The sequence below is a fragment of the Equus caballus genome, chromosome 20 (assembly GCF_041296265.1).
Source record: "Equus caballus isolate H_3958 breed thoroughbred chromosome 20, TB-T2T, whole genome shotgun sequence".
NCBI lineage: Eukaryota > Metazoa > Chordata > Mammalia > Perissodactyla > Equidae > Equus > Equus caballus.
Genome location: NC_091703.1, coordinates 34,962,142 through 34,985,426, shown reverse-complemented (window position 1 = coordinate 34,985,426; position 23,285 = coordinate 34,962,142). Strand labels below are relative to the sequence as shown.

Sequence of the window (23,285 nt, the reverse complement as noted above, 5' to 3'; positions counted from 1 at the left end):
CACGGACAGATGTGAAAATCACTGACTTTTATTAATTTCATAATTGGAAATTCCACGTGAAAGTGAAAGGAGAGTGAGCCAAGTAAAGTAGAGGGTGGGAGGGGCGCCGGCAGGAGCGCTGGGGATTTCCCAGCTTGAATGTGCTGCTTCAGGATCCTGGAGGCTGGGATTTACTCAGAGCTAGGAGTGAGAAAGGGCCATGGGGTCTGAGGGTGGAAGTTCAGAGGTAGGAGACAGGACAGATGGCAGGTCCTGGCAGGACAGCAAAACGGTTGGTGGCCATGATTAGAGGGGCAAAAAGTTCAGTACGCCCTCCAGGTGCTGCCTCAGCCAGGGCTGCAGGCGGAAGAGATTAATGTGGAAATCTCGCGGCGGTGGGACCCTGCCAGTGGGTGCCCTCTTGCGGGATTTTTTATCATCTCTGCCACAGGGGTTGTAGAGACCCCAGCTCACCAGGCCCACCTGGAAGAAAGAGAGTATGGGGTGGGAGGCTGCCACAGCTCCAGCTCCAAGCCCCAATCTCCCTGGTTCCTTCAAAGTCCTCTCTCTTCCCCCTACAAGACCAAGATCCTGTAACCCCAGTCCTGGGAGCTTCCCCGTTCTCTCCTCACCTGAAAAAACCTGAATCTCCGCTCAAGGAAAACTGCTCCCCCAGATTCTCCTGCCAGAAAGGAGAAACAAAAGACTGTCATCCTGGCTCTCACCCTGCTCCCCTGTCATCAGGGCAGTGCACCAGTGTCCTGGTGTGCATGCTGGCCATGGGACACAGAGAGCCTTCCCCTCAGGAATCAGGCTCTGGGATGGGGGGTAGGTAAGTGGGGCTCACCCTTGCAGGGATTGTCATCCTTTCCAGTCCCACTGCATAGAAACTGGTCTGTCACCACCTCTCTAACATCTGTCAAGTTGGGGAATGTGGTTTTGTCTTGGGAGACGGCGTTGATACAGCTTGTCCACTGCAGTAGGGGTGAAACAGGAGAGAAGGATGGAATGAGAAGGCCCAGGGGACACCTGGAGTCCAGCTAGGCCGGGGGTGGGGGAGGCTGACTCGGGATCAGATGGAGAAAGCAGCCAGAGCTGGAGGAGGAAGAGATATGTTCTGAAAGCTGCCACAGGGGAATCCCATCCCCCACAGCATCCCAGACCTAAGACCCTCACCTCCGTCCCTGTCTTGAGGTTTATGTTCAGTTTGCTCCCATTCAAGGCCACAAAATGAGCAGGAATGCTCTGTTGGTTCAGAAGTTCATGCTCTGCAGTCAAGAAGGGGATGTGGTGCTGGCCTCTTTACTCAGCATCCAGACTCCCAACTTGGGGATGGCAGCACAGACCATGTCATCACCCACAAGCCATGGTCCTAGCTCTTCATGCACCCGAAGCCCCAGCACTCACCATGGTTTTGGCAGGTGCTGCCTGGGGGTCTCCGCAGAGCCAGATTAGCCCCCACCGTGCAGGGAAGGCAGATGGGCCTGGAAAGAAGGGCAAGGGTCATACAGGCCTGTCCTCAGTGACCCCTTTTCCAGAGCTCCTCAGAGCACTGTCCCCTGGAGGGCGCCCTCGCATCCCGGACTCTGGCACCTGGCGTGAGTGGACATCTTCACTTTCTTGGCCAGCTTCACCAGGGCGATATCATCACCGTAGAACTCTGGGATTCCCTGATTCTTCTTGGCAAAGACATCGAACCCCGAGGAGATCACTGCTTTCTCAATCTGGAAGTCTTTGCCCCACTGGGCATTGGGATCCCCTGGGAACAATATGGCAGATTAGGCTGGGCCAGGGTTCTGAAGGGATCAGACGCTAGGGACAAAGAGTGGCTTGCAGAATCGGGAACCTGGTGTGGTCCCTGTCTTACCCACACTGACCCTCCACAGGGTATGGTTCTCGGCTTGGCGGAAGCAGTGAGCAGCTGTCAGGACCCACTGGTCAGAGATGAGGGCCCCCCGGCAGGTCTCCTGGCTCTTGGGCTGCAGGGGAACAGGTAATCTTCAGGGACTGCTGTGTCTCTAGCCCATGGCTACTTTCACCTCTGAGCCAAGCCCCATCCCTCCTTCCTCATACCTTAATAGTAACATGCCAGGGTGTCCTCTCCTGGGCAGAGGCATTGGCTGACATGTTCCCCACCCCACAGATGGTGTCTGTGAGCTGAGAGACATCTGTGGTTGTGAGGAACAGATGGGGAAGGAGGCAGGTGAGTAGCACTGTGAGCAGGTTCCAAACCTGGACCCCCGGCTGGCTCCTCACTGCCCACCCTGTTCCAGAGAGGGCAAAGCTCACTCACCCAGCATGTGCTCAAAGACCTGGCTCAGAGCCTCTGCGTCCTTCAGAATGAAGGCATGCCTCTCGCCGTCCTTCTTGGACCCCAGCTCATTCAATTCTCTCCAGTCCACATCCAGGTTGCCCACCCCAATGGCATAGATGTCTGGTGGGGAGGAGGAAATCACCAGAATCTCAAGGCTGATGGGCTACTCCACGAAACAGGAGACTGTAATTTGGAGCCCACTGTGTGCTACAAAGGCCTACATGAACTGGACCCCCACCCCCAACTACTATCTGATCTCATTTCCTACCACTTCTTGCCCTTCACTCTCTTCCAGCCACATAGCCTCCTTGAAGTTCCCCAAATTTGCAGGCACACTTCCACCTCAGGCCCTTTGCATGAGCTGCACCTCTGCCTGGTTCACTCCTCCCCAAGACTTCCCACATGGCTCACTTTCTTAACTTTTTAAGTCTTGACTCAAATGTCACCATCTCAGCAAGGACTTCCCTGGCCTCCTTGTCTAAAACTGCAGTGCCCCAGACATTTCCATTCCCTCCCTGCTTCGTTTTATACCTTAGCACGTGTCACTCTCTACTGTGCCACATGGTTTCCTTGTTTATCTTGTTTAATGACTATAATGGGTTGAACTGTGTCCCCCAAAAGGATATGTTCAAGTCCTAACATCCGGTACCTGTGAATGTGACCTTATTTGGAAATAGGATCTTTTCAGATGTAATAAAGTTAAGATGAGGTCATACTGGATTAGGGTGGGCCCTAATCTGATGCTTGGTGTCCTTATAAGGAGAGGGGAATTTGGACACAGACACACAGAGAGACCATGTGATGACACAGAGATACACTCAGGCAAGAAGGTGATGCGAAGACAGAGGCAGAGATTGAGTTATCCTGCTACAAGCCAAGGCAAGCCTGGGACCACCAGAGGCTGGAAGAAGCAAGGAAGGATTCTTCTCCAGAGGCTCCAGAGGGAGCAGCACCCTGCTGATACTTTGATTTGGGACTTCTGGCCTCCTAAACATGAGAGAATACATTTCTGTTGTTTTAAGCCACCCACGTTTGTAGAATTTGTTGCAGCAGCCCTACAAAACTAATACATTGCCCCTGCCAGAAGGACATCCCCACACAAGGAGGCATTTTTGTCTTTTCTGTTCACAGCCGTAGCCTTAGAACGGTGCCTGGACCAGGAGAGGCTCAGTAAGTACTTTAAATGACTAAATGAATAAAAAGAACTCATGAATGTAGCATGGAGGCCATACTTCAGATCTGGTCCTTCTCTGTAAAGTGTAAGCTCTGGGGAGGGGCCTGGAGCCATCTCTTCTCACTGGAGAACCTGGGCCCACACAACCGTCCACGCCCAGCCTCCGAGCTAGCAGAGTGCCCACAGAGTCTGGTCTTCTCCCACCCTTAGTACTCCTCATGGCCTTTTTTTTGCTCCCAGAGGGCCCTGTGTTGTGTGTAAGGAGCGAGATGCTCAGACAGACTGAGAGACAAGTCTTCCCTCAGGAAGCAATCGAGCACCGGCCCGGGCAGAAGCAGTTATGGAGGGAGCAGGACAATTATCCTGACCCGCGTGTTTTCTTTGACTCTTTCCATTTACTTCCTGCTTCTTTTTACTAAAGCGTTTTAAGCATTTCACCCCAGCCCAGTGATGCTAAGGAGTTAGGGAGTAGAATTTGGATTTTGCCTTCCTCAGACCAGAGTTTTAAAGAGGAATCTGCTTACTCCTGAGGGGCAGGTGGGGTGGGGCTGCTTGAACGGAGGAAAGAAGATCCAGGGGGAAAGGGAAAGTTGGGGCTGAAAACCAACTGCCCCCTCTTAATCTGGAGCACTTATCTCTGAATGTCTTTTCTGGTCAAAGGTCAGCGCAATTTGTGTTTAGTCTGAACCTGAGGAATCATTCTGTTAGAGGTGCAACTGCCAAAGCCTTAGTTAGTTATCTGTACCGCTGGAAGAGGAAATGCCAGGGCCAGTCCCTACAAGGAAGCCAGGCCTTTGTCTGCCCAGAGAGGTTTGTGGAACATAAGATGGTGGATAACGACGATCACGATGATGATGATGGCGGCCGCTAACATGCACTGTGTTTCTCTGAGCATCTCGGCCTATGAGGTAGATCCTAGCACTCTTCCCCTCTTACAAAGGAAGAAGCTGCCCACAGCCACAGCCGACTGAAGATGAAACCAAGGTTGAAAGGATGGGCGTGGAGCCGGCCACGTGGCCGAGCAGTTAAGTTCGCGCACTCCGCTTTGGTGGCCAGGGTTTCACCAGTGCGGATCCTGGGCATGGACATGGCACTGCTCATCAAGCCATGCTGAGGTGGCGTCCCACAATGCCACAACTAGAAGGACCCACAACTAAAAATATACACCTATATACCAAGGGGCTTTGGGAGAAAGAGGAAAAAATAAAATCTTAAAGAAAAAAATAAAGAAAGAAACCATGGGCAGTTTGTCTCCTGACTCTTCCATGTGACACTTGGCTGCCTTAATAGAGAACAACACGGCTTGGCGTCTCGCTAGAAATAAAGCCAAGATGCTGGAACCCCTGACTGTAGGCCTCGTGCTCCCGACAGGGACAGCACAGATCGGGGGCGAGGGCGGAGGCTCACCCAGATAGTCATTCCTCTTCTGCTTGATGTTCAAGAGCTCTTTGATATTGTCCACAGCCAGCTTGGGAGAGCCACCCATGTTGGACTTTCCTAGAACAGGGAAGGAAAATAATTGTTTGTCTGGGTGGATATATCAGACTTCTCCCAGCTCTGGAGGAGTAGGAAGGCATTCATCCTGGGAACCTCAACACTTACTGCAAGAGTTTCAAGTCATTTACTGAAATTCTCTACATTCCAGGCACTGGGCCAGGAGGTTCATATACTTTATCTCATTTAGTCCTCATGACATCTCAGGAAGTGTTGACTTCTGGAGGAGCTATGTAATTTGGCCAAAATCAAAAGATAAATGACAGAGCCCAGGTCCACTGCACAGTCTGCCCTTACATCCGTGCACCTGACATCCCTGCTCCAGAGCCACGCATCACTCTAGGTGACCTCCCAGGTAACAATAACTAACATTTATTATCACAAAGCACTTCTACACAAACTACTTAAATTGCTGTCCATAAAAATTGTGTAAGGAGGGGGGCCAGCCCCATGGCTGAGTGGTTAAGTTTGCACGCTCCGCTGTGGCAGCCCAGGGTTTCGCTGGTTGAGATCCTGGGCACGGACACGGCAGCACTCGTCAGGCCATGCTGAGGCGGCATCTCACATGCCACAACTAGAAGGACCCGCAACTAAAATATACAACTATGTACTGGGGGGATTTGGGGAGGAAAAACAGAAAAAAAAAAAAAGAAGATTGGCAACAGTTGTTAGTTCAGGTGCCAATCTTTAAAAAAAAAAAATTGTGTAAGGAAAGAAAAGAAGCTATCATTAGCATCGTTATTGTGGTTGTCATTACCTTCAGCATCATCAACACTATTTCTACTTTATAAATGTCAGAGGGAGAACTAGAACACAGGTCTTCTCACCCCATATTGGTGGTCCTTCCACTACGCCGGACTCACTCACAGTGAGGATGATACCCACCATCTGTCAGAAGGATGACAGCATGTCGGATTTCCTGCCAGGCCACTGTGTTCATACCCAGGCGTTGCATTTGGTTATTCATCATGATATAGACACTATTTAGGGCCTCATAGGTGTTGGTCCCAGTTCCATTTTCATGATCTGGAATTTGCAAAGAGGAAGGACTCTCTTAGAAACTTCCCACCTAAATGCAAACTGGTGCAGCCACATGGAAAACAGTATGGAGATTTCTCAAAAAATTAAAAATAGAACTAACATACCACCCAGCTATCCTACTACTGGATATTTATTCCGAAGAACATGAAATCAATAATACAAAGAGACTTATGCACCGTATGTTCATTGCAGCATTATTCACAATAACCAAGACATGGAAGCAACCCAAGTGCCCGTCAACTGAGGAAGATGCAATATATATATATATACAATGGAATATTACTCAGTGACAAAAAAAATAGACAAAATCATCCCATTTCCAACAACACGGGTAGATCTTGAGGGTATTATGTTAAGCGAAATAAGCCAGACAGAGAAAGACAAACACCATATGATTTCTCTCATATGTGAAAGATAAACAAAGACATGGATAAAGAGAAGAGATTAGTGGTTACCATAGGGGAAGGGGTTGAGGAGTGGGTGAAAGGGGTAAAGGGGCACATATATATGGTGACAGATAAAAGCTAGACTATTGGTGGTAAGCACTATGCAGTCTATATAGAAACTGATATATAAAAATGTACACCTGAAATTACACAATGTTATAAACCAATATGACCTCAATAAAATAAAAAAAGAAAAAGAAACTTTCCACCTACCACCTGGGAGAAGAGAATCACTCTATTCCCTCAACCATTGGAAATGCATTTATCAACAAGTTTGACAAACTCAGACCTTTGATATCCAGATAGAGATTTGGCATCACTGCCTGTTCAAACATTAAAAGCCTTTTCCCTTAAAAATTGTCATTGCGTAACCCCAATCCAAGGCCACTCTAAAGTCCCAAGATTCAAAGATGGGGTTTCCAAAGAACTTGGATTAGCCATCTGCTACCTACCCCCCAGGCAGTTTTATAACGACAGGGGCAGATAAGGGGTTGAGCCATGAAAACCAGATCACGTGGTTCTGGCATTAGAAAGGAGCCAAAGACCTGTGAGAGGCATTTGGGCATGGAGCACATTAGAGTAAGCTGGGAGTTGGCGGGAGCTGGGACTCCCTCAACATGAACCTGGACTTGGAAGCCACCCTCGCCTGAGGAACAAGCACCCCAGAGCCCTGAGACTTGAATGCCACCAAGAGGCCTCTGTCTCTCCCTGACTTGTCCAGAATCTGTCTGCAGGCACCAAGAGCTCATCCCTTCCCTCTCCCATTACGTTCATTTGATGACTCCCATACCTTTGTAGTGGATGTTGTCCAGACTGTTGATCACTTCCATCACATCCCGGGAGTTGTGGTGCAGAACAGACATGACGATTCGGGGCCTTGATGCAAAGGTGATAATGGCGACGCTAACATTGATCTCAAAGCTGAAGATCTGTAAAGGGCAAGTGAGAGGCAGTCTAAGGGGCCCTGAAACCAAAGGGGAGATGGTAAGAGAGCAAGCAAAGGGCCCTGGAGGAGTCAGACAGCCTGGCTGAGACTGACAGAGGCAAGGTCCAGGGTAGACTCTTATTAGGAAACTGCTGCTTGGAAGAAGCCAGGAAACTGACATTCTCTTGGCTAGGTTTGCTCCTCATTTAATCCTCCCATCGATTCTATTTTATAGATGAGGAAATTGAGGCTTGTTACCTTGCCCCAGATCACACCACTGGTAAGAGGTGGAGGTAGAATTTGAACTTGTCAGCACAACTTCTGGAACTGTTGCCCTCTGCAACCTCACAGCTTAGTGAGTTGCTTAACTTCAAGTCCTAAGAGGGGCCTGAAGGAGCCCAAAAGCTTTCTTCTTTAGAATGTAGTTGGGAGGAAAAACATATATCTACATAAACTATTGTGAAAATCATAATTACCAAGGAAAGCATCGACAAAGAATCTAAACGCGTGACTTCCAAACTCTTCTGTTCATGCATCCCTTCAGTAAAAACATTTTTAGTACATACCCCAATATAGGTATACACATTTATAAAGCATACTCATATTTATAACGTGTATCACTATTCAAATATACACATTTTTAAAAATACACAAAATACTGAAAATTTGAAAAGAAACTATTAAATATGGTTATTAATTTAATTTAAATTTAAATTATGCAACAAGAATACCAGTGTCTTTCTGCCTTACTCCAGTGGATTATTTTGTGTACCCCTCTGTGGAGACCACTGTTCTAGAAGATGAATTCCTGGAAAGCAGGATTTCAGTTATGTTCATCTTTGGTGCCCCCCCAGCACCCAGCACCCAGTACAATGCCTGACATAGAGCAGGTGCCCCAACAGTGTTTGTGGAATGAAAAATATGATCCTATAAATTGAATCCATGACTCCTGCATGGCATGCATACAATCTGGGGTGACTTCTTGGACGAGGTGGGCTTTAAGTGAGATTCTGAGGAAGAGAAGGAGACAGAGAGGGACAGTGGGTGCAGCAAGGCCTCCTCTGACGTAGGCTCCTATTCCCTGACCCTGTCCACCATGAGGATGGCGCTGTTCTTGAAGATGCCAAAATCTTTTTCCGACACACTCTGAGAGGCATCCAGGAGCAGGTAGAGGTTCAGGTGACCCGAGCGCTGGATTTGGATCTTGCGGCCCACATTTTCTGGGAGAAATGTGGAAGGAGAAGATTCAGATCTCCACCTTCGACCTGCTCTCTTGCCAGAGGGGTCAGGCCTCCCTGCCTCCCTTCTGGTCAGCTCAGCCCCACTGAGCCCACCTGAGGCTCCCTGCTCCGGCCCGGGCCCAGCACCCTGCTGCCCTCTCCTCAAGCACTCACCCTTCTTCTTCTGGGTGGGATTGGTAGCTCCAAGCAGGTGGGACAAGGAAGTACCCAGGGCGGGGGCCACGTCCTCAGGAAAGTCGTAAGAGTAGGGCTCTGGGGGAAGAGCCACTGGGGTCAGCCAGGGCCAAGGGTGGGGTGCCCAGGAGTCTCAGGAGGGTCAGGGTGGCTACTCACGGCGGCAGATGGGCTCTGTCCCACTCCAGACCCCATCATCCTGGCACTCCCGTTCCGAAGACCCGGTCAGCACCAGATTCGATGAGCAGCGGTACCTGACCTTGTCCCCAAGGTCGAAGCGGGACCCTGTCCGCACCACACCTACTGAAATGCCCGGGTTGGGGCAGTAACCAGCTGCGAGTGAACGAAGGAAGATGGAGGTGAGCAAGGACTCACCTGCTCAGGCCCTGCTCACCCGCCCTCTCCCTCCAGGATCCTCCTCCTCTCCAGACCCTCAGAGCCTCTGTGAGCCTCTTGGCCTCCCCTTTGGGAGACACTACAACTGTGCTTCTCAGAGGTGTGGATGGAAGACCTGAAGTAGGGCAAAATGTTTAGAATCCAGTGGCCTCAGTTGCCAACTAATGCATCCCAATCCCAGCTTTGGGATTCAGCCTGCACACATCCCAGAGCCCCAGGAAGACACTGGCTGGGGAGGCCCACACTGCCACAGAGAATATTTGCACTTCACGAACCACAATGAGTCATCACTACACGTGGACGAGAATGGCTAAAACTAAAAAAATGGGTAATTCCAAGCGTCAGAGAGGATGCAGGGCAACTGGAACTCCATTGCATTGCTGGTCTGTGAACAGCAAACAGTGAAACTGTTTGCCAGCATCTGCTAAAACCAAACATCCACCAACCTGTGACCCAATAATTCCACTCTTAGACACTATGCTCAAGAGAAACATGTGCGTACATGCACCAAAAAATCACATACAAGAACGTTCATGGAGCTTTACTCAGAATAGCCAAAAACTGGAAATAATCCGAATGCCCATTAACAGGGAAATGCACAAATAAACTGTAATATATTCACATAATGGAACTACACAGCAGCAAAAATAACCAAACTGCTGATACGCAGGACAACATGGATAGATCTCACAGGCAGAATGTTGCATAAAGGGAGCCAGATGCAAAAGAGCACATTCTGTGTGATTCCATTTGTATGAAGTGTGAGAACAGGCTAAGCTAATCTAAGGAGACGGAAGTCAGAAGCATGGTTCCCTTGTGGGAGGAAACAGGAGGGAGCCTCCTGTGATGTTGGACATGTTCTCTGTCTTGGCTGGTGATTGCACAGGTGGATACATGTGTAAAAATTCACCGAGCTGAATACTTAAGATTTGTGCCCTTTACTGTAGGTAGATTATATCTCAACTTTCAAATAAATTATATTTATGCTTGAATAAATGGCTATCTGGCAAAGAGTGAAAGGCATGAGTTGGGAGTGGATGGCTGGCCTCCGGGTGAGGGTATGGTCCTGCCATCTTGTGGACTCTGTGTCTTCTGTATTATATGCTCAGAACTGTGATCCAGGAAGCTCCCAAAAACCCACAGGCAAGTGTGGCTCCAGGGAATCCCTGGGAGCCCTGCTTCTATCAAGCAGAGCCCATCACCATTCTCAGGGGCAGTAATCACCATGACACAAGTGTATGTAGGAGCTGGCCCATTAGCACAGCAATTAAGTTCACACATTTCACTTCCGAGGCCTGGGATTCGCTGGCTCGGATCCTGCGTGCAGACCCACACACAGCTTGTCAAGCCATGCTGTGGCAGGTGTCCCACATGTAAAGTGGAGTAAGATGGGAGTGGATGTTAGCTCAGGGCCAGTCTTCCTCAGCAAAAAGAGGAGGATTGGCAGCAGATGTTAGTTCAGGGCTAATCTTCCTCAAAAAAAAAAAAAGAAAATGGGGCCAGCCCAGTGGCATAGTGGTTAAGTTTGCTCTCTGCTTTGGCGGCCCGGGGTACGAGGGTTTGGATCCTGGGCACTGACCTACACACTGCTCATCAAGCCATGCTGTGGAGGTGTCCCATATATAAAACAGAGGAAGATTAGCACAGATGTTAGCTCAGGGCCAATCTTCCTCACCAAAATAAATAAATAAATAATAAACATTTGGAAAAAAAGTTAAAAAAGAAGTGGAGCTTATCAGATTCCAGAGGCTGTTCTAGATGCTTAGTAATATCAGCTCACTTAATCCACACAGCAACACCATGCAGCTGGCGCTCATTATCCTCATGTTACAGATGTGAAAATTGAGGCATCTCGAGGTTAAATAACCCGCCCAAAAGCTGTCAAAGTCTGAGCCGGCTGGGAACCCAAACTGGTTCCAGAGGCAAGGCACCTCAGCACAAAGCTCAATTCCCCCTCAGCGTAAAGTCCCTGCAATGGCCCATGAGACCCAAATACCAATCCTGCTTTGACGCACTTGGGAAAGCTGGACAGAGCACGTGGAGCCTTTATGTTGGATCCGAAGCTTAGCACCAACTGTCTCGGGCCGGGCTCCCCGCAGCCCAGTGATGTGTGACCTATAGGCCTCAATTTACCAAAATCCAAGAATATTATCTTGGCACCAGAAACCTCAGGCTCCTGTTCCCACAGAGGCTCCCCGGGCGCATATCTGGCTCCAAGGTTCCTGGAAAACCCCAGGCCCCATGCAGCCCTCGGTCAGGGCACTCACCGCCGTTGTCACAAACGGCTGTCTCCCCATCCCACATGCCATTGGGGCGACACTGCCGCACAGGTGAGCCCCGCAGCGTGAAACCATCCTCACACTCGAAGCTCAGGTTGCCGCCCACAGGATATGACCCCAGCCGTGGGGTGTACATGCCATTCTCAAAGGTAACAGGGGCTGGACAGCGAACGGCTGGAGGAAGAGAAGGGGATGAGAATTTGGGATGGATGGATAACATCTGGGCTGGGCATCAAGTGGGTGATGTCCAGCTTGGATGCATTAGAACAGCCAACCAGTTGTCAAACATACGAGGTTGATGCACGTGGAATTGCTGCTTTTGGCAATTGGTTGGATAGCAGCAATTTCACATGGTTCAACCTAATTGATTGATAAATAGCCACTTCTCTCAGCACCCGGAGGGCCATGGCCACCCCAGCCCCTCCCCTGGGGTCCTCAGATATCCCATGAGTAGGTAAGGAAAGGGGTAACCCCTGGCACAACAGGAGACTCCAGGAGCATTCAGAGTCCTTTCTGAATGGTCAGTATGCTGCAGTCAACTGTTAAGCATTTTAAAAATCATCTCTGGCTTTAGTACCTACAACGTCCATCAAAGCCTGCCTCCAATGCCTTGCTATGGGCAATTGACGTTTGCCACTATTTTGCAAAGCCCCACGGAAAAGCAGCTTTACCATCCCTCCCACACTATCCAGTCAGGGTAAGCCCAACCCCAAGCAACTCCTAAATAGAAGTTGTGGGGTGGCCCCTGGCGAGGCACCCTGAGCAAGGCCTGCAGGGAGCCTCACGTTTGCAGACCGCCTTTGTCTGCCGGGTGGATCTTGGGGTCTGCCACTGTCCGTTGCTCTTGCACAGCCGTGTTGCTGCTGGGTATGCATAACGGCCCAGGGGGCAGGAGTAGGTGAGGACACTCCCAGGGGCCCAGCCGTTGCTGAGGGTGAAAGAGCCACCAGAGATATTCACATTCTGAGGACAGGAGGGAGTGGCGGCAGCCAAGCCTGTGGGCACAGGGACATGACAGAGAAATGGAGAAAAGACGGAAGGCACAGATGAGAAAAGGAAAGCGAAAAAGACTGTGTGGGAACTCAAGCTGGGTAGCACCAGCCTCGCCCACAGGACCCTAACACCCCCCCTCCCCTGCTCCTACCTGGGTACAGGGCCAGCAGGGAAAGAAAAGCCATCAGTGGGTCCATGGTGTCCACCATAGGGGCAGGGAGAGGCAGAGAGCCGGGCAGAGGGAAAAGGTCATCTGATTTCCCGAAAACCAGAGCTGGCTCAGCAGCTGCTTCATTTGCTGCCAGAGAAAGAAAACCAGGGAGTGGCAAAAAGGGTGTTCTCTTGTTAGGAAAAAAACGAATCAGGGATTAAGGACTGAGCTGAGGGGTGAAATCTTTGCCCTGTCTCCCCAATCCCAGTATATCAACAGAGTCAATTGATCTCCACCACAGGCTCTGCATACTGCTCCCAAACGCCACCCCCAACACACAGGTGCACACAAATGCGCACACATGCTCTTGCACAAATAGTCTAAACCACACAAACCCACAAACCATCCAAGATATTGCAAAACATTTTATTTAAGTAAAGTTTCAGTTTTCTTTTGGGTTTTGCCAAGTGGATTTTAGTTCCTGAGACGCTGGGACAGTATTGTCTTCTTGAACATAAACCTCTAAGGAATTGAGACTAATTTTCTTAGAAATTCTTGATACAGAGGAGGATTCACAAACTTTTTCCCTGTAACTCTTACCCAGAGAGAATCTAGGGACAAAATGAAATCAATATTTAGTTTAGGAGACCAAAAAAAATGTTTAGAACATTTTTACGGAAAGTCCAGTAGATAAAATTCCCAACTTATAAAATAAATAAATTTGGGATTGGTGACTCAAAGAGTTTGGGATGTGCCTTTAAATTACAACCTGCGGGGCTGGCCCGGTGGTGCAGCGGTTAAGTGTGCACGTTCTGCTTCGGTGGCCCGGGGTTCGCCGGTTCGGATCCCGGGTGCAGACATGGCACTGCTTGGCAAGCCATGCTGTGGTAGGCGTCCCACATATAAAGTAGAGGAAGATGGGCATGGATGTTAGCTCAGGGCCAGTCTTCCTCAGAAAAAGAGGAGGTTTGGCAGCAGTGTTAGCTCAGGGTTAATCTTCCTCAAAAAAAAAAAAAAAACAGAAATTACAACCTGCATTTGTACAAAATGCAAGAAACAAAGAAACTCTAAGCTTGGGTGTTAGCCTCCCCATCCCACAGAAGTCTCTTTAATACTTTGTCAAACAATGTGGAATATAAATAAATAAGATCAATCAAAAATTAAGATGAAACCAGGGTCAGCCTCATGGCCTAGTGGTTCAGTTCAGCGTGCTCCACTTTGGTGGTGCAGGTTCACTTTCCGGACATACACCACTCATTGGCAGCCATGCTGTGGCAGCGACCCACATACAAAACAGAGGAAGACTGGCACAGATGTTAGCTCAGGGCTAATCTTCCTAGCAAAAAAAAAAAAGAGAGAGAGAATGAATCATCTCTGAAGTGATCATTTAAGTTTGTTAAAAACTCTTTTGATTTACAGATAACTTCTCTGAAACTCAAGTGCAAAATGTGGGACTCACATGGGGCAGGGCTGACTAAATGCAGGAAGACCACGATACCCTTGGTATTGGGGTCCCAAAGCTGCTGCTGTGGCAGAGCTGCTGGTCCCTCCCCTGCACCCATTATCTATAATAAGATACTGCTCCTTCTGCAGTAAGAGATGTTTAGCAGGACACACAGTCACCCAGCTAAAGACTACATTTCCCAGCTTCCCTTGCAGCTAGTGGTCAGATGACAGGGTTCTGGCCAATAAGAGTAGAACTGATGTGAGCAACTTCTAAGTTATGCCCCTCAAATAAAAGGGTAGTATGCCTTCCCCTTCCTGTGGGCTGGAATATAAATCTGATGGTGATTTGAGAGCAATAGCTTGGGGATGACAGGGCAAGCAGATGGAGAAGCCTGGGTTCCTGACACTGTGTTCATGTCATACCATCCCTGCCCACCTACTCAGATTTTACAAAAGAGAATTAAACTACCTTCAGGGTGGTGGGTATTAGGGATGTTCACAAATATGCTGGCTTTGTCTCCTTTCCGTCACATAGTAGGATTGAACTTCCCCATCCGCTTGCTTTGGCCAATGAAACGTGAGTATAAGTGATGTGTATCACTTTTGGCTGGAAGCTTTATGAGCCAATGCAGTCTTCACCATGCTTTCTTTCCCTCTGTTTGGCAATGTTTGAGATGGTGGCTGCTCCATCAACCTGGATCCCTGGGAGACAGCAAAAGCAGAAACACTGCTGAGCCTCAGATATGCAAAATGAGCCAAAAATAAACCTTTGTTATTTTAATCCACTGTATTACCACTGTTGCAGGAAAAAAAATACCACCCAAAATTTAGAGACTTAAAAAGATGATTTATTCTTACTCATGATTCTAGGGGTTAGCCAGGTGGTTCTTCTGCTGTCTTGCCTGGACTCACTCACGTATCTGCAGTCAGCTGTGGACTGAGTTCAGTGGGAACAGCAGGACCCGTAGTCTATCATCCCTAGTGCCCATGGCATGGTAGTCTCAGGACAGCACTCCAAGAGATCCAAAGCATAAGCTGCAAGGTCTCTTGAGGCCTAAGCCAGTAGTCACATAACATCACTTCCACCATGTTCTGTTGGTCACAGCAAATCACAAGGTCAGCCCAGAGTGGGGGAAACTTTATCATCTCTTGATGGGAGGAGTGGCAAAGTCACATTGCAAAGATGCATGAGTGCACACCAGAATAGGGGAGATTTATGGCCATGTTCGGCAAACTACTATGGCAACTGAGACTTGGGGGTTGTTACCAGAGTACAGTGAATCCTCACCTGACTGAATACTTAAGCCACTGAATTCTGAGAAGCGGAATGTGCTGACGTAACCTCTGCGCCACCGGGCTGGCCCCTCTTTCTTGTTTTTTCATGTAGGTATTTATAGCTGTAAATTTCCCCCTTAGTACTGCTTTCGCTGTATCCCATAAGTTTTGGTATTCGTATCTTTGTTTTCATTTGTTCTAAGTATTTTCTAATTTCCTTTGTGATGTCTTCTTTGATCAATTGATTGCTTAAGAGAATTTTATTTAATTTCCATAAATTTTTGAGTTTTCAAGTTTTACTTCTGTTGTTGATTTTTTTTTTAAGAAGAAGACTAGCCCTGAGCTAACATCTGCCAATCCTCCTCTTTTTGCTGAGGAAGACTGGCCCTGAGCTAACATCCGTGCCCATCTTCCTCTATTTTTTATATGTGGGACGCCTACCACAGCATGGCTTGCCAGGCGGTGCCATTTCCTCATCTGGGATTCAAACTGGTGAACCCCGGGCTGCTGAAGCAGAACATGCACACTTAACTTCTGCGCCACTGGGCCAGCCCGTGTTGTTGATTTCTAATTTTATCCAATTGTGGTTGGGGAAGATACTTTGTATGATATCTATCTTTTTAAATCTACTGAGACAATTTGTGGTCTAACACATGGTCTGTTCTGGAAAATGTCCCATGTGCACTTGGGAAGAATGTGTATGCTATTGTTGTTGGGTGGAGTGTTCTCTATATGTCTGTTAGATCTAGTTGGTTTATTGTGCTAAGTCTTTTATTTCCTTATTTATCTTTTGTCTGATTGTTCTATCCATTATTAAGAATAGGGCACTATTATTAGTGTAGAGCTGTCTATTTCTCCCTTCAATCTGTCAGTTTTTGCCGCATATATTTTGCTGATCTGTTATTAGGTGCATAAATGTTTATAATTGTCCTCTATTCTCGATGTATTGAATCTTGTATTAATATATAATGTCCTTCTTTGTCTCTTGCAACCTTTTTGACTTAAAGTCTATTTTGTCTGATATTCATATAGCCACCCCTGCTCTCTTTTGGCTACCATGTGCATGGAATATCTTTTTCCATTCTTTCACTTTCAACCTGTTTGTGTCTTTGGGTCTAAAGTGGGTCTCTTGTAGATAGCATATAGTTGAATCATGTGTTTTTATCCATTTTACCAATCTCCGTCTTTTGAGTGGAGAATTTAATCCATTTACCTTTAAAGTACTTGCTAATAAGGAGGGATTTACTTCCACTGTGCTATTTGTTTCTATATGCCTTATAGTTTTCTCATACCTCATTTCCTGCATTACTATCTTCTTTTGTGTTTAGTTGATTTTTTGTAGTGAAACGTTTACATTTCTTTCTCATTTCCTTTTGTGTATATTCTATAACCATTTTCTTTGTGGTTACTATAGGGATTACACTGAACATCCTAAAGTCATACCACTCTAGTTTGATTTTATACCAGCTTAACTTCAATAACATACAAAAACTCCGCTTCCTTACAACTTTGTCCCCACTCCTTTCAGTTGTTGATGTCAGAACATTATGAATGTATTTAATACCACTGAACTGTACAATTGAAAATGGTTAAGATGGTAAATTTTATTGTGTTTTTTACCACAATAAAAAATCTTTTAGGGGCCGGTCCAGTGGCCCAGCAGCTAAGTTCGCGTGTTCCGCTTCGGCGGTCTGGGGTTCGCCAGTTTAGATCCTGGGTGTGCACTCACACACCACTTGTCAAGCCATGCTGTGGCAGGCATCCCACATATGAAGTAGAGGAAGATGGGCACGGATGTTAGCTCAGGGCCAGTTTTCCTCAGCAAAAAAAGAGGAGGATTGGCAGCAGATGTTGGCTCAGGGATAATCTTCCTCAAAAACAAAAATCCCAGAAGGAGTGGATGGGTGTGCAGAGATGAACCAGAATTGTCCATATATTGATGACTGCTGAAGCTGGGTGATAGGTACATGGAGATTCATTATACCATTCTCTCTATTTTTGCATATCTTTGAAGTTTTACAAAATAAAACTTGAATAGTCTGCAGAGAGACTACGTCAGGGTCTCTTGTTCATAGTCCAGCAGGGTGGTTCTTTTGGTGTATTGGAACATTTAGGCAGATATTCAAGCTGCTGTTTCCTCTAAGAGGCTTTCACAGGACTTCCACTGGGGACGCAAGATTGAGGATACAAAGGAGAGACCTCCTGACAGTCTTCCTGCCTGATTCTGGAGCTTTCTCCTTGGCTCCTTATGCTTCCCTCCATCTATGTGAATGGGTAGCATTCGTACCCAACAAGAGGTGCCAAGAATAATAAAGGGGAATTAATGAAGAGCAAATCTCCTTCCCCTGCACCCCGCTTCCCAGTCCCCAGTTCTGCCCAGAGGCTGCTCCCCTATCCAGTTTCTTGTATATCTTTCCAGAGAAATTGTACACACATAAAGAACATATGTGTCTACATCCTCTTTTTTCCTTTTTTGCATAAAAGGTGGCATCTCATACACAGTTTTGAATGTCTGCTTAGTTAAAAATATATTTTACAATACATATAATGTCTTGAGACATTCCACTTTGTACCTACAGATGAGCCTTATGCTTTCAGAAGCTGCATAGTATTCCACTGTCCAAGCCACAACGCGCTGTGCACGAGTCTTCTGTTAATGGACATGGGTTATTTCTAAACTTTTGCTCTTGGTCACAGTGAATGCTGCAGTGACTATCTTTGTACATCACCCTTCCATACCTGTAGGGGCGTAGATCCTCTCATTTTGATAGTCCTAATTTAATTCTTAGGGGTAACCTTAAGGGGAGTGTATTTTGCTGTTGGCTCCATGAGTGACAGGTGACAAAATCAGGTGAATAAGGTTATAAAACAACAAGCAAATCTGCCAAGCTGAACCAGAGATTTCAGGCTGTCTTCAGTCAAAGCCTGAATTCCTTCCACTACACTGGGCTAGGGCCAGAGAGGTGAGCCGAAGGAGCTTTGCTGGCGTATGTCTTTTTGTTTGAGTCTGGCAGGAAAGCAAGGCATGAATATATGTCCTTTCTACCCTGAAAGTTCTCTACCTGCCCCTTGGCAGCTTTGGGGGGGGGGGGGCGCGGGAGGCTGCCCCTCCTTAAACCCCAGGGCTGTGCTTTTGGTGGGAGGGAGTTGGCATCTAGCAAAGGGAAGGAGATAGATCCCCCCCCACCCCTACCTCCCAGGAGTCAGAGGAAATCATTAGAGAGGCATTTTGAATGAAAGGGCAGAGGAGGGGCAGTTGGGTTCCCTTGCCCATCAAAGCTAAGTCCAGATGTAGGGGGTGGGAGTGGTGAGGGAGGGACCCAGAGAGTTTATAGCCAGAGGCCTTCCTCCCTTGCCCTTTTCCAACTGACCCCTGAGTACAGGAGCCATAGTCCCCACCCTTTCATTCCCTCATAGGTAGCAAGAAGTGGGAGAGAGAGGGTGACACGCACCACTGGCTCCCCAGGACTGTAGAGACCCCAAAGGGATGGGATGGACAGGGGTGAAGTAGCGGCTGTGTTGTGGACAGACAGACACACTGGTACACCCCAGGCCCAGCTGTTCCCAGGGGCTGAGTTTCCATCCAAAAGAGATGTGGCCCCTTACAGGAGGTCAGGAACAGGCCTTCTGTTCCTTGGGAGGTCCCCACTCCACCCTCAATGCCTTGTTTAATTCTCACGAATTGTTTGTGCAATGGATGAGTAAGGAGATGAGAGTTGGTGTCCCCACCCACAACCTGGGCCTGCAGGGTGGCCCCTGGGGCCCAGGAGCCTGGAGGAGCTGGAGAATGAGAGAGGAGCCAGGGGCTGAGTATAAATCTTTTCTGGGGCTCTAAGGGTGATTTATGTAAGGTTTCCCAAGGTCAGAGTTGGGCAATCAGTTCAAAGTAAGTATGTCAGTGCGTGGTATGATGGGGGATGGTGTGTGTGTCTAATGCCCTTGTAGTGGGCTGTGTTAGAGGAAGCGGGTGGGGTCTGACCCAATGTAAATATTTTTATTAAAAAAGAAACGGAAGGAATAGAAATCAAAGCCACTTTTGTTGCTGATTTAAAGGATGCTATTTACTTGTGATAACAACAAGACTGGGGAGGTGGTTGGCCTTAACCTTACTCGTGGAGCTCATTGTTTTGACAGAAACTCCTGGGATCCTTCCTCTGGGGAGGTTGAGATAAGCACACAAATAACTAGAAGGCAGTAAATCCTGTGGACAGGTCCTGTAGGAATCCAGCGGAGGACAGAGGGCAGAGAAAGGTTCCCAGAGGATAAGGGATTTGAAAAGAATGGAGAAAGTGTTACAGGAGAGCGGGTAACAAGAGGCAAGCACCCAGGGGAGAGAGGGCTTCGGAAGGCGCAGTGCTAGTGGATGCGGGTGGGCCTGGACTGGAGGCAAGTTCAGGGAGCTCAGAAGAGCCACTTCAGAGGTGTTAGCAAGAGGCACTAAAGCATAGGGGCTAAGGGTGTAGACTCAGAAGCCATGCTGCCTGGATTTGAATCCCAGCTCTGCCACTGAGTACCTGTGTGCATCAGGGGCAAGTCATTCAACATTTTGTGTCTCAGTTTCCTCATCTGTAAAGTGGGGGTGATGATAAAACTTGTGTCATAAGCTTGTTGTGAGGATTAAGTGAACTCCTACATATATAGGGTTTAGGATAGTGTCTGGCACATAGTAAGTCCTGTTAATATGAAGTCTTTTTCCCACAGAAGCAGCCCCTGAGACAAGGGTTCAAGTGCAAATAGTGCATTTTGGAGGGGGGTACCAGGAAACATGGGTGGAGGGAGTGGGAAAGTGGCATAGGGAAGGAAGGCAGCCAATAAAGGGCATGTTATCAAGTGAATTTACTGTTGTGGGTGAGTGGAGATGAGTCCTGCTGAGGAGCCCTGCAGTGGTGCAGAACATGTGTGTCAGAGTTATCATCCCATCTTGGGGAGCGAGGGAGCTCTCTGGTGTCTCTTCTTATAAGCACACTAATCCTATTGGATCAGGACCCCACCCTTATGACCTCATTTAACCTTAATTACCTCTTTGTAGGCTTTATCCTCTCCAAATGTAGTCACATTGCAGGTTAGGGCTTCACATACGAATTTTCAGGGGATGCCATTCAGTCCATAGCAGTGCCTTAAAGAAGTGTCTAAAATTCAGTGGCTTGGGGCCGGCCCAGTGGAGCAGCAGTTAAATGCGCTGGGCCTGTGGCCAAGTGGTTAAGGTCACACACTCCACTTTGGCAGCCCATGGTTTCGCTGGTTTGGATCCTGGGCGTGGACATGGCATCGCTCATCAGGCCATGCTGAGGCGGCATCCCACATGCCACAACTAGAAGGACCCACAACTAAAAATATACAACTATGTACCGGGGGGCTTTGGGGAGAAAAAGGAAAAAATAAAATCTTAAAAATAAAGAGTGGTTGCTTTAAAAAAAAAAAAAAAAGAAGAAAGATCTCAAATCAACTACTCCCTTTACAACATAAGAACTAGAAAAAGAACAAACTAAACCCAAAGCTAGCCGGAGGAAGGAAATAATAAAGATCAGAACAAAGATAAACGAAATAGAGAATAGAAAAACATAGATAAAATCAATGAGACCCAAAGTTTGTTCTTTGAAAAGATCAATAAAATTGACAAACCTTTAGCTAGATGGACTAAGAAAAAAAAAGAAAGACTCAAATTACTAAAATCAGAAATGAAAGTAGAGACATTACTCCTGATTCTACAAAAATAAAAAGGACAATAAGTATACTATGAGCAACTGTATGCCAACAAATTGGAAAACCTAGATGAAATGGTCAAATCTATTTTTAATAACATGTGACACTTCACTTTTGACCAACCAACTTGTGTTATCTTTTTTTAATTGAGACATAACACACATACAGTAAAGTACACAAATCTTATGGGTACAGCTCACTGACTTTTTACGTAAGTTGTCATCTGAGTAACTACAACCCAGATGGAACTTTCTCCATCCCCAGAAGGCTCTCTCATGCCTTTCCCAGTCATTTCCTATCCCTTCCCCACAATTTAATTTTAAAATGAAATTTCATTATAATTTGTTTTTTTTGTGAGAAAGATTCGCCCTAAGCTAACATCTGTTGCCAATCTTCCCTTTTTTCTCCTTTGTTTTTATGTGGCCCACCGCCACAGCATGGCTGCAAACAGATGAGTGGTGTAGGTTGGTGCCCAGGAACCGAACCTGGGTTGCAGAAGTGGAACACACCAAACAACCACTAGGCCACTGGGACTGTCCCTCATTATAAATTTTTCCTGTAAAAGTTTACATCTTCCACTTCTTTCAAATGTTTCTTACCCACTTTTCAGCTTTTCCCAAATGAAATGCCTCTTTTGAATTATAAATGTATAAAATGTGTAATCGTTCTCTGATTTCTAATTTTATTTCTATTTTTAAAATATAAGGGGAAAAAATATAAGGAAAAACAAAGCAAAGGATCTGGCTTCTTCTACAAATAATTGTCATGAAAACATGAAAGAGGAATTGTTACAGATTGAATGAATTAAGAGTCATATTGACCAAATGCAATGTGTGGCCCTTGCTTGGATCCTGATTCTAAGAAGCCAACTACAGGGGCCGGCCCAGTGGTGCAGTGGTTAAGTTCGCACATTCCACTTTGGCAGCCCGGGGTCCACCACTTCAGATCCCGGGTGCAGACACGGCACCGCTTGGAAAGCCATGCTGTGGCAGGCGTCCCACGTATACAGCAGAGGAAGATGGGCACAGATGTTAGCTCAGGGCCAGTCTTTCTCAGCGAAAAGAGGAGGATTGGCAGCAGATGTTAGCTCAGGGCTAATCTTCCTCAAAAAAAAAAGAAAACAACTGTAAAAAACATTTCTGAATATACAGACACTCAGGAAAAATTGAATGTAGACCATGTAGCAGAAGATATTATGGATTATGGTTAATTTTCTTAGGTGTGATCATGTATTGTGGTGATATTGTTTTAAAATTCTTTTGAGGCTAGGTATACAAGCATCGGTATTTACAGATGAACTGATATGATGTCTGGCATTTGCTTTAAAATTCTCTAGTGTTCTCGTTTTCATTTGTCTCTAAGTGTTTTCTAATTTCCCTTGTGATTTCTTCTTTGATCTGTCGATTGTTTAAGAGGGAGCCAGATGAAGCAAGGCTGGCAAACTGCTAAAATTGTTGAAGCTGAGTGATCTGTACATGGCAGTTCTACCTACTATTCTCCCTACTTTTGTGTATGTTTTAAAGTTTCCATTATAAAAAAGTTAAAACATAAAATATTTTAACTTCATTTGACCATTAAGTGACTAAGATTAAACAAACAAATAAAAAGACTAGACATGACATCGAGACCCTGGCACACAATAGCACTGTCAAAAATAGCAAAGGAATGAATGATAAAGCTCAGAGAACATAAGTATTGAATCATCTTGCAAGTTACATCTACCACTGAAATTGATAAGTGAGCTTTATACCTTAGTCTTTAGTGAATTTTATTAAAATGAATCAGTTCTTTGGAGCCCAGTCATATCTGCATTTTTAAAATCCCATTTCATAAAGTCAAGAATCAAATCTTTCAAAATATGACCACATAAAGGCAAAGCCACTCTGTCAGAGCCACCTGTTATCCTTCCCCAGATGACATGTTACTGTCTTTCTATAAACTACCACAAAGCCTGCCTCTTATGGTTGCTGTACTAAGCGAGGTAAGATACATAAATTAGCACCTAGCACAGCAGCTGGCAGGAAGCAGTAATTCAGTAAAGATTAGGCCCCTGTAGCAGCCGCATCCGGTGCCCTGCATATCCTCTGCCCACCTCTGATTTCAGCTGTGGCTGAGGTGGATGGTTCTTTGGGAGCTGAGACTCACCTTGTGCTATATCATCCCAACCTGGGCCTTCTCCAGAGCTTCAGTGCCCAAGGGGCAAGAACAGTGGGAAAGGCAGGGGAACTAATGACCCAGAGTCAACCTGCAATCA

The 23,285-nt window shown here is 46.8% G+C and overlaps 1 protein-coding gene across 2 annotated transcripts; it reads right to left on the bottom strand.

The window, feature by feature from the left end:
- Positions 1 to 12: 12 nt before the first annotated feature.
- Positions 13 to 23,271, bottom strand: C2 (complement C2). 2 transcript variants are annotated; one of them, XM_070245339.1, is made up of 21 exons: positions 23,177 to 23,271; positions 14,523 to 14,755; positions 13,377 to 13,943; positions 12,608 to 12,754; positions 12,249 to 12,458; positions 11,452 to 11,637; positions 8,948 to 9,121; positions 8,768 to 8,866; positions 8,460 to 8,593; positions 7,239 to 7,377; positions 5,847 to 5,987; positions 4,875 to 4,964; positions 2,273 to 2,413; positions 2,053 to 2,147; positions 1,847 to 1,958; positions 1,573 to 1,738; positions 1,387 to 1,463; positions 1,156 to 1,247; positions 827 to 953; positions 612 to 661; positions 13 to 462 (listed from the first exon to the last, which is right to left on the bottom strand). In XM_070245339.1, the coding sequence occupies exons 4-21, from the start codon at positions 12,663 to 12,665 to the stop codon at positions 286 to 288; spliced, it is 2,268 nt and encodes a 755-aa protein (XP_070101440.1). In that variant the 5' UTR covers positions 12,666 to 12,754; positions 13,377 to 13,943; positions 14,523 to 14,755; positions 23,177 to 23,271; the 3' UTR covers positions 13 to 285. The 2 variants fall into 2 exon arrangements, with proteins under 2 accessions (XP_070101440.1, XP_001492551.2); XM_001492501.5 differs by lacking the exon at positions 23,177 to 23,271 and adding an exon at positions 20,348 to 20,464.
- Positions 23,272 to 23,285: the final 14 nt, after the last annotated feature.